We start from the raw sequence: 20,933 nt of genomic DNA on the forward strand, positions 1-20,933 counted from the left end.
ACGAACGCGCCGAGAGGAATCGATCGAACGGCTGGAATGACAATTACGTTGTACGTATAATCAAAATTTCACATTCGAGCACGGATGTAACGTAATGAACCGCTGTAATATCGTGCCTGTAATCCCAATAACTCGCTTATTCTCGAAATACGCAAAGAGAACGTATATTATTAGAAACGAGCAAGAATTAACCATATTTTCACATTCAACACGATAGTTTTTATTGTTATCTATATTCCTTTCTTGTGCACAACGATTACGTAAACTGCAGATTGCGAATTAAAGGTTCAGGTTTTAAATTAGAAAAAAAAGATTTGCGTAACCGAGCATTATTAGAATATTGAGAGCTGAGGAAGAAAGTGTAAAAATAAAAATCGAAAACTAAGTGAGCTCGAAGTTAATTGAAGTTTAATTAAGAATCGACATAATCGATATATCGAGCTGCAAATTCAGTATTAAGAGTCTATCGACTCGCAAAGATATATGTTCGAAAAATTACACGTAAAATATCGTGTTTTCTCTCGGAGGTCGTCCCTCTTTTGCGTTACAAGACTTCTATTCAACATTGCAGCTTTCGGCGAATATAACTATATTTGTTCTACGTTCAATACACACGTAAATTTCAGAACACGAGCTGTATTGCACACGCGCAATGTAATAAATCACGCAACATAATGCTCGAATGTTTGCTTATGCGCGAGCTCGATATAATAGGTGGGTTAATAATTTCGTGGCCCGAAAGTTGGCACAAGCTCCAATTAATTGTTCATTCTGAACATACATACACGCGCGAAACGTATATGGTTGACTTTTCTGCGAAATCTAACGAAAAACTGTCGCTTTTCCTCGAATGTTAATTTCGCATTATTCGCGAACTGTTGATCGCGAATATGATTGAAAAATAATCCAACTCGCGACATAGAGCGCGCTTCTATACAAAGTAATTCTTGCTTAACAAATTCGAGTTCAAGACAATTGCACGTTGAATGGGGACGAGCAATAAAATGCATTTTGACGGAATAAAGCGCAGACAAAAAGGTAAAGAGCAGTACAAATAATAGACTATGAAGAAGAAGATGAGACAACAATGTTCATCCACAAGTCAAAGAGAACAAAATTACGATTAGAAAAAGAAAAGACGAAGAAGGCGAAAGGGAAGGAGAGACAGAAAAGCGCAAAATACCGAGAAAAGTTGCTGCATTGCATGTGATGTTTTGTATGTCTAAAGTGAGGCGTTGCGCCAACCTGTTTCTCTCGCCCATTCTGCCCTTCCATCCTGTTCATCCTGTTTTGCCGTGCCTCCTTCGTACGAGCACGTAGTAAGGATTGAAAAAAGAAAATAATAACGACTTCGGTTCCTGTAATTGTTTCGAGGAAGTAATATTTTCGACAACCGACTCGTTCGTTATAGGAAAGGTATGACTCGATCTTTTCGCAAATCAATCTCAGAAAACTCAATTAATTAAAGAAACCAACTTTTAATAGGGCTAATTAGACAAGTTATTAATGAATACTTTAAACATTATTTACACTATTTTTAAAAAATTCACGTTTTAATTCATATAAGCATATTACATCTTGTCGCACAATTACAGGAATGCTATGATTAAAGTGCAGCCGTTGTAATCATCAATCTAAAACCGCAAAATCGAGCAACGAAAAATGCTGTGTCATCGAAAGAAACAATTTCACAAATATCATTTCCGGATGTAATTCCACGATCGGAGACTTGCGGTCCAACGAAGCCGTTATCCGCATCATCGCAATAATCGGCTATTGCCCGTCATTCTTGTGATAAAGATAAAATTTTTGCACAGAGAAACAACCAATGAAACAATATATTAAAACAATGAAAATATAAAAGTTAAGCAATTTAACTTAACTGCTCAATTTAAGAAAACACACACACACATCAAACGTTTCATATATTTTTTTGCAATTTTTTTCAATATATAAAAAATATTATTTGGTATTAAATTCATCTAAAATTCCATCTATTTAATAAATAATTCTCGATTAATAAATAAGTACAAAATATATATAGATAAATCCCTTATTTCATTATCTTTCTTATCTGAGGATTCCTCATTCTTAGAATCGTTTCTTAATTTTTACAAGCTGGAATGTTATTTATTACAAGCTTCATATGACATGCAATTATCCCCGGTATGTGTTCAAAAAATTTATTCATGTTACCGTTCCAGGTTTCAACAAAAATGCAAAGTCATCGAAGGTAACACGATTTCGGGTATATCATTTCCGGAAGTGAGCCCTGCGATCCGAGAGTCTTGCGGTCCGGCGAGTCCGTTATCCGCGTCATCGGCCATAATCGGCCGTTGCCCGATAAATATATAACGCTCGCTTCGCCTCGCAATAAAGATAACATTCTTGCGCTCGCTATCGGAGGCAATGCTGCTCTCCCTTTCGGCGTGGAGAGTAAGTCGGCTCCTTAAGATTTTTATAGCAGCAGCTCCTTGCAGGTCTGTGAGTCGTTAACCCGCTCTTCGTGAATTCGCCGCTCCTCTCTTTTCTTTTTCCCTTTTCTTTTTTTTTTTTTTTTTACTGTCGCTTATTATATGCCGAGAAGCGCCGCGAGTGAGTTGACCCGCCCGTTCGCTCTCTCGTGGAGATGCGAGAGGAGAAACGTTTATAACTTCCGCGCGAGCGATGTTTATTACGCGACCGTCTAAAGTCTATATTGTACAGCGAATCTTTTGGAAATTTGAATGCTTGTTAATTGACCAGGAATAATGCTTGTATTGTTAGATTCTTATTTCGTATTTCTTTTGCCTTATGAAAAAGAAAATTATGGCAGTAGGTTATCCATTATTTCTGATGGTGAGAAATTTAATTAATATCTAAATAATTAATAAAGCAGTCTTATTATATTGTAGGTCTCAGTTTTAGAAAATCTTATTAGTCTTATTATTTTTAACTTTATAAAGTTTAAAATTATTTCCTCATTTAATTTAAGTTCTTTCGACCTACTTTATTTTAAAGATAAATTATAAGAGGCTATAGAATATCAATAATGAAAATATTTATAATTAAAAATCTTATATGATTCAATATATATTTTTTCTTTCACTCTTTTTATTTTTTTATAAATCTTTAGATACATTTTATTTTCTATAAATAGTCCGAAATTCTCCAAAATGTTCTACAATTATCACTGCCGCTCGCGATGCAATTTGCATTTGGAGCGGGTAATACAGGGTCTTAACAAGCTTTACGTTCTAAGGCGACTTAATTGCGCGAAAATATCGGCTGGGCGTAATAAAGAAGCTCGTAATGAGGGGAAGAAAGACACATCGAGAAACCTTGCGTAGCCAATTCGGCTGATGGTGATTGCATTACAATCGGCTATTTAAGGCGCAAGTCGCCGCACATCATTATTTCGAAAATCATGGTCCATTATCTTTAATTGATGCGACGATGAAGACGTTTCCATGCACGTGTGCATGCAGAAGCCATGAATTTGCATACATATAAAGAACAAATGCGGTGTGAGTTCGCATTAAGCCTCGCGGAACAATGTGCCGGCTCCTAATTAAGGATACAGCAGCTCGTGTTATCCGTGTCATCCCGTCCTAAAAATTTGGTTAAAACGAGTCCGTGTTATCTCGATCGAGCGATTTAATGGACAGCGATGGTTCCGGAAACCAAAATGGTTTCCTTATTTAAAACCGTTCTTGTGAAGGAAATAGAATGCGTTTTCTTTTATATATATATATATATATATGTATATAATCAATTTTCTCTCACAAACCTTCTAAATAATTTATGCGCTCTATATTGACACATATTTTTAGATTTCCTTTCTACCAATTTAGAATTTATTCTCGCTACGTTTATATAATGCGAGATATAATCTTAATGATTTAGAATTGAAAAAGCTATATATATATATATATATATATATATATATTCTAATTTATGACATATCATATGTAATACATTTTTAATATGTTATACTCTTAGTATAACAATCTTTAAGTAAAATAAATTGTTTTCGGACTAACTGATTTGTTAATTATCTTTTCACGAAGAAAGGATGCATAAGTTTCTAATGCAATTTCTCTCTCACATCGGGTTCTCTTCCGATGAGAAATACAAGCATCCGCGATTTGATAAACGGTGTTGCCCTAATTTGGTCTACTCTCGTCTCGAGAAGGGAACGATTCGCGTCTCTCAACGCGAGAGTTGCGAACACGCCTAACCGCGCCGCGGGTTATTCTTCTCGGGAATATCCGGCTTTAATTGCATCGGCTCTCTCTGCCAACCTCTCGCTCGCGCTCCCAGCAGCCAGGAATCCGCGCAATGCACCGTCGTTGTTCCATCGAGCTGCAAACTCTCGTCGGCTCGACATATCCGCTCGACATATACGTTTCGATGTGCGATAAAACTGTCTTGTTTAGTGAAAAAAAAATAACAGAGGGGAAAAGATAATTTGACTTTAGCACAAGCATTAACTGAACTAGCAGACTAATAAACTCATAAACCCATTCATCATGTTTTTCAAATAATAATATAATGCACACGCAACGTTTATAGCTGTATACATATATTGTATATTTATAAATTTAAAGTTCATCTTTCTCATTGTCAGTGCAAGAAAAAAAGATTTCAAATTATTATTATCGTTACCTTGCTGAAATAGAATAGAAAGTTACACATCTAAAGTATCCCTATCGTATTTATGATTATGACATTTTTTCCATGTTGAACGGATGAGTGAATAATTAAATAAATGAGGTTGATATTCACAAACGCGCACATGTGCTCGACAACGCGTTTCGACTGTTCGTGTGGTGTTTCGAGTTATTATTACCGCAAATGTGTTGCAGACGGTGATCCTCTTTTTGCGGAAAACTTTTAATGAAATATTGCCGCTTGTGTTTTGATAACGAGCACGATAGCGAACTCTGTTAATGTATTTTGATAACGAATAATAGCGTGTGCGCTCTGGTCTCTCTCGTGCACGAACGCAGAGAGGAGGACGCATCATGATTGCAGTTGAGCCGATTGTAAGAGAGCCTCCGATACATGCAATACAGTTTCAAAAAAAAAAAAAAAAAAAAAAAAAAAAAAAAAACCAGTCGCAAGAGAGACAGGTCGAAATATTGACGCGAGAGACCCCGATAGATTCTGCGAACGTGATCGTTTGGTTTTGGAACATGTTCGATCGAAGAGAAAAAAAAATATGAATCTCTAATTTGTTCTCTTTACACAAATACATGTATATATGCGCGTGCACTCTATGCAAATTGATCGCAACTAACTCTCGAAGAAAAGAGAGAGAGAGAGAGAGGACGCACCGATAGCGGTTGAAAAACAATTACCTACATCGCGCACATTTAACGTTTCAACCTGACGTAGCACGTAGACTTTAATAAACTTCATAAATCAAGTAGCAACGTGGTAGTTTCTTTGCGCAGACCCTCCTTGAAACAATGCATACCGTTCGGGTATATACTAACGCGCGGGCACGATGGTAATTATCAGAAAAAAGTAACCAACTCGACGGGGAAGAAAGCGGAGTTTCGCGTGAAACTCCGCAGGAGTAATCTTTTACGTTGCGTCCGGCGGAAGTGCATAATTCGGACTGTTCGCGAATTATGTAAACGAGTTGCCGAAATGCTAATTAGTAAACGCGCGTGAGAATCAGGAGCAATGTTATCATCGAATAACACAAATAGAATACAATTTCGAAGGATATTTCGCGCTTATGACGTGTGCTTATTTTAACACCATCCCTTATTTATACATATACGCGTTAAATTATTCGAGGAGAAAATATTGCGCTGAAAATAATCGGGTTTATTACGGAAGCATACAATTTATTACGACACGTCGAACTCTTCAACGATCTGCGGAGAATAGCTATTTTGAGTTACAACTCTTTTTGCACTATAGCATCGAATTACTGACGCTTATCCGATCTCGCGAATCAATTTCACAGTGCGAGAAGTCGAACCATTTGAACGATGAGTATTACTCGATAATGCCACGGCGTCTTGCGCCTCCAGCTTCATACACCTTCAGTGCACATGCACATGCACATACAAACATGGACGTACACAGTGGGAGAAGCACCCCAACAATAAAATCGCAATTGTTATTACGTTGCAGTTACCGGAAGAATCTCTGTCGTCTCTGTACTATCGTCGATGGCGTAAATGAGACGCCGACCGATTTCGCTATAAAGTCCCGATCGAACAATATTACCGTGAAATAATAGCGCCCAATGAAACTCGGTGCGAGAATAACTTTCGCGGATTTATCTCTCGGGGTCTAACGGTGCAATCGCGAACGGAGGATATACGTTCTGATGATCTACCGGAGATGCTGCTAGCTTATCCGGTTGTGATATCGCGTTCATGATATTAAATCGCCCTAAGTCGTTATATAATATTAAAGTATCTTGCTATAAATCTTGTCGCGCGAAATAATCTGAAAGATTTTCTACCTTAAATCTTTATAACATTATATTCTTTTGAAGAATTTATCCCTTATAATACATGAGATTAGACCTAGACGATGTTTCTATATATTAAATTTTTATTCCACAATTTTCTACATTGTAGAATATAATGATATCTCTGTATTTGCAAAAAAAAAATATTCATTTCTTAGATTATTTCTTGAGAAAGAGTACAATCAGTCGAATAAACAAAGAATAAATTCAAAACGCTATTAAATAATTAAAATGTATAATTCGAAACATGTCTGTAAACTGGATTAATAATACCAAGTGACTCTGCAATTATATGTGTGCAAATCATAAATGAAGAAAAAGTATACTCGTGATTAAGGACGCTGCAGGAAAAAGGGGTTAATGTACGACTACTGTTTTTAATCTGATTCCGAGTCACAATTGTACGTAGCAGCAGCGCGCCGCGTTTTACACATTTTGAAGTCAGATACGACTCGAGCGATAAGCGTTATTCATTGGGTCATACCCTGACGTGTACCTTCGCACTAACTCCCAGTATTTGAGTCTACCACGCGCCTACCTCATCGAACGTTTACTTCGATCTACGGCTTCATAGTGTTTCATGTTATTTAATGTACCGTAAAGTGGGGTTACTTTGTGGCCGTGCTGTTACTAGGATGATTTTGCTCGAAAGAGAAGTGAACGGCTTGATGTGTCGATATTCAATGCAACGGAAAACTTGTAATTGATCCTACATATGTGACTATATAATGTCAGGCACTAAGTAACGTTAAGCTCGGTTAATGCTAAATTTAGCTAATAGCAAATATAGCTTCTGCTACATTTGCAGCCAATATCAAATATAGAGACAAATATTGCATTAATCTCTAATTGTGGCTGTTTTCGATCTACTGAGAGTGTGATATTTAAATATATCCGCAGTATGCTAATTCATTTCAATCTGATCAAATAATTTCGAATTAAAATTCTAAAAATAACGCATAAAATTACTATTACAAAAATTATTTATATCATTTTCAAAACTAAAATAAATTAATAAAAAGAAATAATTCTACGTCTTAATTTGAAAATATAAAATAATAAAAATTTGAAAACACAATTTTTTAAGATTGAGAAACTATAAATAATAAATAAGAAGTTGTGCATTCTTGTTATATAAGAAGCGTAACTGCAGGAAGAAAAGCGAAGGTTAATAGGTGCTTGTTGCATATTCAATGGACGATTTCTCACCAAGAAATGTTGGCGAGTAATTTCTCTACACTTTAGCGATTTTCCCAGAATTTTTCTCTTGCTTGTCGAGCGGCGTAACCTTCACTTTATTCGTCGCGAACTTCGGCGGAATCAGGATGTTTCGATACATTCAGACAGGGGCAGTATCGTGTAATGCGCCGCGATACTTTAGCGAGGCGCTTTATACTCGCTCGAGCAAGCAACACCAGAGTTTACAAAGCGGTTTAAAGTTCCGCAACGATGAAGAAACTCCGGTTTAATTTGGCGCGCATTAATGCGCCCGCGAGAACTTCCCCAAGAACTTCCATCATAGCCAGGCCACGCTTTTTCTTCGCGCTTCTTTCCATCGATCAAATGAAAAAGAGAAAATGAATTTCTCGAACAGACTATCAATATAGAACTGTTGTACCAAAGAATTTATTCTTTGATCGCGCGAAAATATCATTAATGTTTTCAAATGTTGCGATATTTTAGAGATTAAAATTGAATTATTATATAATAGGTATTATATATAATTATATACCATTATGACGCGAGTGTTCCATATATAATTTGATAAAAATAATCAAAATTAATATCGGAGCTCTTTTACAAAATAATTAAAAAGTAAAAAAGAAAACAATTGAAATAAAATTTCTAGAACTTGAAGACGGTATATCTGTCATGTTCTCACTATTTTAGAAATATAACTAATTTGTGAGTAAAATTAACTTGATTATTTAATTCTTTTCTTTTGCTCATATTTAACGATGCAAGTCTAACAGTTTCAGTTCAGTGTTCAGTATAAATTCGAGATAACGTAGTCTATGTACACGGATGTGTGTTTTAACACATATATATTTCGATGAATTAATATCTATCGCAATAACGGATCGGAAATCGATTCCGGTACAGACAATTCGGGTTCACCGACGACGGAGCAGCTCTCGGATTTCAATCGAAATCCGCATCGTGGACGAACGCGCAGCCGAAACGTCGAGGGAGAACGTCGGAACGAGCACGTACACGAACGCGGTGCTTATACGCGGATTTAGCCACCGAAAAGCTTCCATGCAAACCGTACACGAATATGAACAAACCGACGCACCATGTCGGGGAAAAAAAATCCCGAGGTTACCCCCAAGAGACCAGAAAGAAGGATAAGCGAGGACGGGTTTTAAGCTCTCCTTCTCCCGGAGACCGCTTTGAAGGGTGAGTTGACTTAATAAAAAGGTCTCGAGCAACGCTCGTATGAATGTTAACGAAGACGCGATCGGGAAGATGGAAGACGAAACGGATGGGAGACGATTTCAGACGCGGATAAATCGGGTCAAGAGCGCGAAGACGAAGCGAAGCGAAAAGGAGAGGTATAAGGGTCCAGATGGAGTGGCAAGATTGGTATGGAACGAGGAGCGCTTTTCAGGGAACCGAAGGAAAACTCGTGGAAGGAGGGTAGAGCATTACGAGAAACAATGGAACGATCGGCCGGGAGTTGCACGAGAGAGAGAGATCGTTTTATTATCGCGACTCGCTCTCCCCGTTCGCGTCTTAATAAAGCCAGGTCCACGTTTTTCTCGCTCTTTAGCGGAAAGCTGCCCCGGCCAACCCGCGCGCTTTTCTTCCTCTCTCTCTCTGTCTCTCTAAACCTCCATTATCCTCTTTTTATCGCCCGCGTCTCGACCCATTCCGTAGAAGCGGCTAACACAGACCCAATAGAGCCGAACGTAATCTATTAAATAGATAACGCCACGCCCCTCCATTTCCCATCGGATCTGGTTCTCTCTTAGCCTATGTTTTACGGTGATTTTCTACACGATGCATAACGAAATGAATTTAACTTGAAGGAAGAAAGAAAAGACAAGATCCTAATATATATTAAAAAAAGATTTCAAATTTTGATTTTCTTAGCAAAAGTTATTTAGATAACCTTATGCGATAAATAAAAATACTATTCCTATACACTTAACATTCTGAAAGATACAGTAATATCATGTAGGGTGGAAGAGAGTGAAAGCGGTGTCAGTGGCTTATTTCGGAGTTATTTTTCACGAAATGTTGAAAAATTGCCGTCACTCTCTGAAATCGGAAATCGATTACGCTGGCTGTTTCGAGATGCGTGAAGGAGGGGGAAAACTGATGGCGCTTCTAGCCTGCTCACCGACGAAAGCCGCCACCAGCTTCCCTCTTCGAGGCGGGTGAGAGATGAATCTTCGCTTCTTGACAAGAGATTGACGATAGATAGAATCCTACATAAATCGCAGTCGCGCGAGAGTCGATGACGGCGAAACGAATTAATCCGCGCGGATAAAGATTTTTCGCGAACTAAAAGAAAGATCGCACCCATTTTAGCATGATTCGCGATCCGAGAACGGCGCACTATCGTTTGATCCCGGTGCTGTTTGATAAGTGATTTAATATACACAACTAACTCACTGTTCGCAAAGTGCATATAGAATAAGAGCCAGATATTATGTTCGCTAAAAGAAATATGAAAAGAAAACCGCGCTTTGTATGCTCTTCGTGTTCTACTCATGCGTTTAATTTCTGCCCCGGTACAGAGAAGAATAATATGTAATTTTATATAAAAAAAGGAAATTAAAATATAAGTAACAAGAGACAGCGATAAATTGTGCAAAAAAGAAATTAATGTTGAAATCATATAGAGTTCCTAAGTTTTACGTAAATTTTCAACTAAAATGGATGCTACATGTAACATAATTTAACTACTTAATAAATGTGGAAATTATATCCTTATAATTAGCAAAAGTTTGCGAATATAATTTTAATAAATTTCAGCACTTAAAAATTTAATTGTATAAAAGATACTAATTTTTTATTTTAAAATAATTTATTATATTTTGTAAATATATTATAGTTTGAATTTATAATATCGTTACAATTAAATGTTAAAATTAAAAGATATAATTGTTATGGTTATATTTCCGGTAATGAAAATAAAATGTCTAATATTATATAAAGATAAAAATTTGAACTATTATAAATTGATTGTTATAAACGATAATTACTAACTATTCAGGAAAGTTTTGTATTAATTATATACGTAGACTTTACACGTATGTATATATATTGAGTCTATAGAATCAAATTATTGAACTCGGAAGTGAATTATACTTTATACTTTCTTTATATTGCGTTCTTCTATCATTATAGTACAGTATTATCTTATATCCAACAGTGCTTTAATCAGGCAAATATCTAACAATTGGCATTTAAAACAGGGCGTCAAAAAATAATTGAGATATCTATAAAGTTACATAATACGTGAAAAAATAGCACATGAATATGCTCATTCATTTAATTATCCGCACGACAATAGTACAACGCGAAATATTTATAACAGGAATAATAGCTTACATCAGGGCAATAATAATTTTTGGATAAAATTATTGTTTTATTGGATACCTATAATAAATTAATGTGTTAATAAATCGACTTGTCTATCAAGCATAATACAATCACGATATTATTTCAGGCCGCAATAAAAAATTAAAATTACATTTATAAATTCAAAAAGTATGTAAATAAGCTTCAGCCCAAAAGTCACGATAAAAATTCTGTAAGTCGCGCATGTAAATGTATGGAAGGGTAAAAGAAACAGGAATGGCAATATACATATATACGAGAAAAGCTAGATTTTCAATTACATTCAAAAACACCGTTAGTATCGCGAGGCGAATAAGAAACAGGCAAGAATTGTGTAACTTGGCGTCGGCACCCATTTTTGGGAGTCTTTACGGAACTGGGTCACGTACGCCGGAAATGAACGTTACGCGCATTAAAGTCCTCTCACTGCTCGTCACCGATGGAATGCGCATAAGAAAAAGCAAGAAAATATCCCGTTCTACCGAGCTTAGAATCTTCTACGAGTTAGAAATAGCGATAACTGTATAATCTCGCGTTACATGTTATTTTTATTAAATTCTACTTATAATATTTGTTATCATTCGATATACTATATATTTAGCAAATTTTTATTTAGCGAATAAGAAAATTTTAATAATAAAAGAAAATCATAATTTATATAATATAATATTTTTTAAAAATTATAGAAAACCAATTCTCTCTTATATACCTAATTCTAGCATATAAGAAAAAAAAGTTAATTCTATGAGAACGTGTAGATATTCATCGATTAATAATTCTGTACATTTACTCGTAACAATGTACTATGTCGTTTCTGTAAGATACTAGTACTTGCTTCGATTCACATGAAAATTGAAATCACGATTGGTGCGAAGGCCATCGGTGAGAGTAGTCGCGCCGCGCGAAGAAGATCACGACAATCTCTTATTTTCCGCGCGACCGATCCATTTGGTGCGAATTGGAAAACGCGAGCGAAATTCTCGCCTGAGGGAGGACGCGGGGTTCCGTTTGGCCGCGTTCCATCAACCTGAAAAGACACTTTTCATATGAAAAAAAAAGCGGTGTTGCATCGACATGGTCACTGTCGAGATGCTAGATTTATCCGAGAATACCTGACACAACTTTAACATTTCAGGATTCTCATTTCTAAATTGATATTCAAATATGTATACATATAATATAGTATGCGTAGTATATATAATAAACGAAACTAAAATATTCGTTAAAATTTTAAATTTTAATTCGCCTACCACTTTTTAGTAAGCATTTATTATTATTATTATTTTTTTTAATTATTGTCTCTCATTTGATTTTATGCTGCAGTATTTCATTTTAAAGACGTATGAAAAATACATCAAAATTCTTTGCTCGAGCAATTCATTTATAAATGAATCAATATAATTATACTCTCATAAAGATGCTCTCTTTCCACCATTAAGAGAAACTCGACTAATGCGATAGAAATATATGAGCAAATATTTCTCATTATTGAAAAATATTTCAAAGACCATTTACATATTGATTTATCGAACAGTCCATTTAAAAAATTATGAATGTTAATTAATATTAGCATAAATATTTCGAATATTAATCAAATAGAGAATTTAAATTGCTTAAAAATAGATATCTAATAATCTTTATAATTTAGGATAGTCAAAATTGTGAATTTTCTATGTGTTATTCTTTAAAATATAGTTTGAAAAATAAAAATCCAGAATAAGCAAACAAAAATATAAAAAGAAACTAAAGTAAAAAATAAATAACAATAGAAAAATTAATAAATTAAAAATCACAGAAATTGCAGAACATACAAATATTACGGATATAACTCTTATGGATATAAGTGTTACGGATTGCGATTAAAAAATCATATCTCTCTTATTGATTTTTGAATATACCTAGTCTATACAAATAATTGCAACTGTGTCACGACGATGTGTCAAGTTTATAAAAATACAAGGTAAAAATAATCCCGTACACGATTTGTTTCTGTTTCACAAGTTATCAAAACGTGAGGTCAAAGTACTTTTATCGATTGCTGTTATTCTCGATGTTATTTAACATCAAGCTCGCTATTTCGACGACCGAAACATCGCGACAGACGCGTCACTCGATCGCTTTTTCGATTGTCTAAATTTAGACGGATGGCGTCGCGATGCGCGCGCTTGATCGCGCGAAACTCGTTGAACCCGATGGGAACAGTGAGAGGGTTAAAATATATAAAGGGTCGAAAGAGATGAGATGCAACCCGTGGGTGGGAAATCAGATTAGTCACGTAGCAGCGGTTACGAACAAGGAATAACGCGAGAGGGTGAAACGCCGCCGTTTGTACACGTTGGTTTTTGGGGACGCGTCCAGCAAGGCTATAAACGACAAGGAGGAATGATGGATAAATTTTGGTTAGAGAAAACGAGAGAAAAACTACGTGTTGTCTGTTGTCGTACATATAAAATTGCGTGCGGAAATAAAATTAGAAGATGAGAGTAAATAAAAAAAAATATATATATATATATAAAATAAATAAAATAGTAAAACTAAAAAACAAGTTTGAAAAAATTTTTAAATAAAATTATATAATAAAAAAAATGGGGAAAGATAAAATTGACAGCGAAAATAAGAAAAAAAGTTAAATAGTAATATCGGGAAAAGAAGAAACAGGAATAAAGGAATAAAATGAAAAAAAGCAAAATAAAGGAAATGGCAAAATTGGGATTCAAGTAAGCGGGAAAAGGAAAGAAATAGAAGCGGAGGCAAAGAAAATCGCGCGACCGTCGGTATACGAAACGGAAAAAGAAAGGAGGAAATGGCTCAAGACCCGCAAAGAGGAGACGACGGTGGATAACGCTGGTGAAGGAAAATGCGAGGCGAAGAGGCGGATGGGCGAGGTAATGCGCAGTAAATTGGGGCCGCCGCGTGTTACCGATGTGCCACAAATCTTCAGCACCGAGGTCCGCCACGAGGTACGGTCCTTTTCGAGTTAGGTGAACGTAAGCGAGGACGAGGAGAAGTCATCGATTCGCGAACGAATACGAGAGGGTTGCGAGAGTTGTTCGGTCGATCGATCGTTTGCCGATGAAACGATTATCGAGACATAGATGAACGTTGAAATTATTTTGCTTATTTCGACACTACATGTTTGACGTATCGATGGTACTTTACAACGAGCAGCGACCGATGTCTCGCGCGAATTTCACCATTATACAATTCTTCGCGAAGCGACCGGAATCGAAGTCGCATGTCGCGAAACGGCAAAAATAACGTCAGCGCTCGATATTTCATTCATATTTCAATACGCCGGAATTAGCACGGGCGTTGTAGCTTTGTAGTTTGGAACAAATGTCCTCTACGTGAATATACATAACACTGTATATTCTCTATTCTTTGAAATTGTTATACAATATGTATTATTGTTGTAGTTTGAGAATGTTTATCTCATTAAAATGTATCTGTGATTTATTTGATTACTTTTAGTTTGCGTTCTCTTCGATTTTGATTTCATCAATATGTCATTAATACATATGTATATGGTATGTGTATTCAATAATGCTATTTTATACATACATATATGTATATAATAAACTGTAATAATAAATTTGTTTTAATAACGGAATATGCATTTTATGTTTCTCGTCTGTGCATTTTAAATCATTAATATGGTATTAGTATTTAATTGCAATATTAATTTTGCGCAACTTGTTAAGTTTATTTAAATTAAAAATACATATTTACTATGGTTTTCCAGTTAAAAATTCTATAAAAATGAGATTTTAAATTTTATATAAGAATATGCATTATTATGAAATTTTAATATAGTTATATTTAAATAATTGCGCGCGTAGTCACAACTTATCAAACAATTGATGTCGAAAATATAATTGAAAAAACAAAAAGTAAGAAGAAAAGCAACGCAAAATATTTCACATTTTCTACAATTCTACATTATACTATTTATCAATAATAAAAATGTGATAATATTCTCGTCTTACACATTCTATATCAAGTTAAATATCTATTAATACAATGCTCGAGTTAAAGGTGCTTATTTGCGTAATCAAATAAACATCTAAAACTGAATGTTAATCTCGAGCGCCGTATATAACACCTCCTACATTTTTCCCACTTTTTAACATATCATCGGACGTGTAGCTGTACGCATCAAGGTTACTGGAGAAGCGTGAGAATTTTTCCTCGAGGAATCTTATCTCGCGAAGAGAAACTCGGTCCGCCTCGGGGACGCGGCGCAGTCTGTAATCACGCGCTGTCCACGATGCTTATTATCTTGATATTGTGCCGAGTGTATAATAGGATTACCGATCTATCCGGCGTAAATACTAATTGCTCAGAATGCGGCACGGCGACGTAAGTGGTGGCCGTAAATTGTCCGGCAGTGTCCGTCCCCTTTACCGCGCTTGTATAAATTCTCGTCGTCGGGGAGAATTAACGGCAGAGAAGAAGACAAGAGATGAGATCTTCACAATACGTGTCTCAGGTGGTCCACAATATCGGTATATATAATATAACGCGGACTGACAACTGCGCTTACGAAATTATGGCCAATAGTAAATTATTGCCAAGTCGTGAATAATTTTGTGGAGAATTGTTGAATTGTACGTTGACGATATATTCGTGACTGTATAGAAATCAACGGCTATCAATTATTAATAATTCTATAAAAACTGCATTAGACAGATAATTTCGAATGCTCGATCTCGATCTTGATTACAAACGAGGAAACATTACGTTCTTGCAGAGTGAATCATTCATTTTTCTGTTGCCTTATATATATATGTCGGACACTATAAATAAAATTAACGTACCGTGCGATATACATATATATATATGTATATATATGTATATCTACGAGCGATTAAAATTTGATTGACGATTTCACGTGATAATCCAATCGAGACCTAACGACGAGTGTTCGGCCGTAAACCACGACGGGATCGTGTTGCTTTTATTCCCGACCCGGTAAAAGCCGGAAATTCTGCCCTTCGTAAAAATGTTAGCGGCGCGAGTAATCGCGAAGGAGTAGCCACGAGCGAACGACGTCTTTCGGCGCCGCTCCGATGCCGATAGCCGCCATTGCAAATTTTATCGCGCATTATTCGCGAGGTCAGCCCGATTGAGATCATCCTCCCTGCCGTTAACTAACGTTTTACGATGATCATCAGGGTAGATTACAAAGTGGTGGCTATCAAGGTTTTATGTAATTTTTCGAAGCGCCCCAGTATATTTATACGCTCGCTAAGAAAAATCATTTTCGGTTTTATGACAGGCGGAGCGATGCTAAAAAACTAATTGCTGAATAACTCAAGTAACAACGTGCGTACATTTGGTTAAAAAATGTAGAAGAAAAAAATTCGAATGTGGCAAAGGCGCAGGAATATTAATAAACTGCTTAATTTCGAATAAATATTCCAATTTTTAGAAACAGGTCTTTAAAAATGATTTTTCTTAAACGTTTCAATTTTATCATAAAAAAAAATAATATTATACAACTTATTTATCATATCTCATTTACATATATGAGAGATTTTCATACAATATTCTCTTGTGATAAAATTAATATAATTTCTCTCAATGATATTACCCCAAGTATATAATTTTATCAATTTGTCATCTAGTCTTTAGATTCTACGCTAATTAATGTTCACTTATGTTAATCATGAATATAATCAATACATGCGCGCGTATTGATTAAAATATTCTCTAAAATCATGTATACCTACATACATATGTATTAATATTTTTTTCATTAACAATTAAGAATCAACGTTATAATAAATAAGTATTACTGCGAGTCACAGTTAATTGATTCAAAGGCGAAAATCTAATTCGACGTAAATAAGCTAATTCTCTGCAAGTTAACTCGTATATCGCGGGTCTGCGATTCCATGCGGAAACACAGTCACGAGCGGTATCGAATCCACACGACGTCCTAAATCTCTATCCACCTTTGAGAGTACACAAAGCCCTGTCTGAGCCTCGCCGGCACCGAGCATACAATGCGATTTTGATTTATCTATCGTTAGGTTACTGCGGTGTTCTTCCGCGCACGTGTGTATATGTATATGCGCGCGAATATATGCGTAATGCGCATATATATACCTATCACCGGAAAGGGAGTGCGCATAGCTAGAAGGGATTGGAAGCAGAACAGTGGAAACGCAACTCTACAATGCTGCGTGGATTGAGGGCACCCGGGTGTATGATAATCATAAAGGAATAGCGGGAGGACACGCGTCTCTCTCTCCAATCCTTCAGGGGTTTTCGTTTGTTCCTCCTCCTAACTTCTATGTGTCTTAGCCTCGACCCTTCCTGAATACGTCGGCCTGAAATCGCTTCTCGAGACTCAACCGCTCGTTAATGCTCGCGTGTGTTCAATGCGTCGCTGCATTTTAACCCTATCGGGCGCTAGACCAGCCCTTCCTTCCTTTCTCCCTTTCCCATCGTTTCTCGCTTCCTTGTCTTCCTTCGCTTTCGCAATTCATTGTGATATATTATGCCTGTCTTGATTAAAATTACAGTAAGGATCTTTGATGAATTAGTAATTTAAACTAGTAAATTTGCGTACGCAAAAATCTGAACAAAATTATCAAGTTGTTTGTTTAAATATAATGAAAAACATTCGAATCCTTTTTCAATAAAATATTCATCAAAAGAATGATATCCCCCTGTTTTTGAAATCCGCGATTGTTTCGTAACCATGGATGTTGTCAGAGTGCTCAAAATATTTTTTTTTGTTTTCGTTCCCGTCAAAAAGCGCTGGATTTATGAACATAAAATAATGCGTCGGATTGCACCGGCTGGTGTAGCTTGGCAATGCGGGTTTTTCTTCAACTTCCGCGATCAATTACACGTCGGAGATTGCAGCTGGGCGCGCAGTCAAGCTAATATGCGAGCGCGGAAATGGTCCCGAGAGAAATTTGTAGGCGCCGCCGTCAGCACCTGAGCGGAATTCTTTTCAAGCTTCGAAAAAGGCATTGCGGGAACTTTCACCCCGCGCGTGCGTCCCACGTGTAAGCGGCAACAACGTGACAAAAAATATGGACGTAATTGTGAAGCTATGGAAATGTATGTCTAGCATGTAAGCATGTAAATCGAGCGGTTCAGGAATGTTGTAAGAGAAAAAAAAATGTATATGATAAAACCTGCATTCTAAAATATTTCGTATTACTTATTGTAGGTGGATAATTAATATATTTCATTGTACGTATGAAAGATAGCAGAACCGTTTTTCAAACGGTAACATAGAATGCAATATTTCTTCATAATTTATGTTAAAAAGATATTAAAAATGTATTTATAAAAAGTGTCAAATTCGTAGCTTGTTACTGAGGACTTATCAAGTGACTGTGCCGTGTTTGCAATATACATATATACACACACACACATTGACGGGATCTCCTAAATCAATTAGCACGAGAACGGTTTAATTCTACGAGCGTGCTACGGTATGTTCCTGGACTTAACATGCCGGCCGAAACCATCCCATCCATCTAGCGGGGTTTTCTGGGGTTTACGGCAACAACGATCTTCCGCCCCCTGCGTATACACGTCGCGGGTGTTTCCGCCATCGTTATTAATCTCTTCAAAGAGATTTTTGTCCCTCGTTTAAAATTTATAAATAAACATGCTCTTATAATTGTGTCTCCGAGAAACATGACTTATAAAGTTGCATTTTTAAATTGTAAATTTTGTTTAATTCAAAGAATTAAAATCTCCATCTACATCCTCTTTTTAATTAATGCCTCACTCGATTCTTTTTTACTATATATATATATATTATTAACGCCTCATATTATACGTATGCTGACGTTTACCATAAACTAAAGAACCGTCTGCCATTAATTGTCCGAAACAAAGCTATATAGCCTGAGGTATAATTTCAGGGCAACAATTGCAGCAGCGATGTGACAATTTGAAATGTGCTCGCTGCGAGGTTAAAGAGAACACGCGAAAGGCGCCGAGATGCAAAACTGGCTTCTGCTTGTCGCGCCTTGCGAGAGAACTCGTACCGGATACGTCAGGCGTAAATATCCGCGCGCGTTGTAGCCGGCCCTTAATTGGCGCGAGGTTCTGCGCGCGTCTGGGGAAGTTTACCCGTGGCAAGAAACCACGGTCCAAAATCGTAAATACTTTCTCTCACTCACCTATATTTCGCGCGACGACGGCGCAGCCGTTGGTCAAGAGCCACGCAAGCAGCAGCCCGACGTGGATCGGCGTTCCTTTCCGTCGACCCTTGCGGCACTCCATCGTGAGGTTCCGAGCTCCGACTACGCCTGAAAGCAGAAAAAAGGAACGATTACGTGTTGGGCATTGGCGTGCATCGTTGCTGCTCCCGATATGTGCGCTTGCATGTCGCGCGAGCTGCGCGCTCACCCCGCGAGTGCATCGCGATTTCCAAGAACGGATGCGTGCGCGTTCAATATACCGGGATCGGACACCAGAGCGGAGCGCAAGCGGTGTTATATTATTGCGTTTACTTAAATCTTATACTTTGCCGGGAGGTATCGTTCTTTTTCTCGCGCGCCGACTTATAGTCGCGATTACATGGAAATCGCGATGCTCGCGGCGAGTGAGAACGAATTCAACTCGGGATGCACGCGGTGCATGTCAGAAATAGATAAAAGAGATAGATTAAAATATAGATAAAGTGTGGGGTGTGCGCAAAGTATACATATACGCGTATAATAATTACTTTTTTTGGCGAAATTGATTTCGACGTAACTAGCAATTTTATTCAATACAAGAACATATTTAAATATTGTTCTTGTATGTTTCAACATTGTTAAAAACTATTGTGTAATATTGTGTTATAGAATTCTCACTTGATGAGAACCACGACCACATCGAAATCAATTTTGCCAAGTTTATTATCACCACTAGCGTCCAATATTAATTTTGATTGATAATTACTTTTGTCTTTTCATCGAGATTAATAATTCTTTCTTTCTTTAAATTAATTATTTGTTTGGCGCGCGGTTGTGTGTGCGCCATACTTTATATTATTTTTTAAACATGATGCACGTCTTGATTTTAGAATCACCACCCTATAATTTGTCTTGTTTCGGCCCCCGTTGCAACGCGTGCTGTTTTTATTCGATGGCATCGCATTGTGTTCGCGCGGTCTGCAAATTCCGAAACGCTGACGCCAAAATTGTTTTTCTTTTTCGCCTTCGTTAACCCACATTCACGCGAATGTGCACACATCCCCAACCCTTCGTTTCGCTCGACGGGCGGATTAAGCTGATTTATAGTATTTACCAACGATGCTCGCTCGATTTTTCCCGCAGCGTCGCGCTTGCGCGCCATCGACCTATTAGTTTGTCGCTCCCCCCCAAAAAAATAAGAATAAAATGCCATGTGCAATTTGTGCGACAAAAAAGAACGAGCATCGTATGTCAAGTCATTGCCAAAGTGTATATGCAAAGTCGGACGTTGAAATGTTAACTTATCGATCACCACGTAAGATGTGTCGCGGCGTAACACTTTCGCGGGATCGAAGAATTTAATCTATATAAATGTCACTTCGAATTTCAAAGTAGGTATTTCACGTATCTGTATCTCGATGATTGAGAGAAATTCCGCAACGACCACGATTGAACAAGATTAAGAGGACGAATCATGTTCGCAGCAGCGCGAGAAGAAAATATTCTTGAAAAGTTTGAAACTTTTTCCGCACAATATATTTCAAAAACTTTGATATTTCGCACATAGGTACATGTATATTGCATTTGCAAGATGCAATTGGCCATTAATATTTAAGTCTTTGAAAGGAAGAAAAGAATGTATATAGATATTATTTCCTGAAAAATGTATTCGATAAAATTATGTAGAAAAAACATTCGAAAAAAACTAATAATTAAATTATTAATAT

General features: G+C 36.7%; 1 protein-coding gene across 6 annotated transcripts in view; it reads right to left on the reverse strand.

The window, feature by feature from the left end:
• LOC114944894 (latrophilin Cirl) overlaps window positions 1-20,933 on the reverse strand; it is a 422,503-nt gene that overhangs the window by 233,833 nt on the left and 167,737 nt on the right. For all 6 annotated transcript variants that reach the window (XM_085486054.1, XM_085486055.1, XM_029320954.2 and 3 more), the window contains one exon: window positions 19,207-19,335. In XM_085486054.1, the coding sequence (XP_085342180.1) occupies window positions 19,207-19,309 (103 nt within the window). In that variant the 5' untranslated portion in view covers window positions 19,310-19,335. The remainder of the gene's footprint in view (window positions 1-19,206; window positions 19,336-20,933) is intronic.

The sequence above is a fragment of the Nylanderia fulva genome, unplaced genomic scaffold, assembly GCF_048542155.1.
Source record: "Nylanderia fulva isolate GAGA-0341 unplaced genomic scaffold, ASM4854215v1 Scaffold4, whole genome shotgun sequence".
Lineage (NCBI taxonomy): Eukaryota > Metazoa > Arthropoda > Insecta > Hymenoptera > Formicidae > Nylanderia > Nylanderia fulva.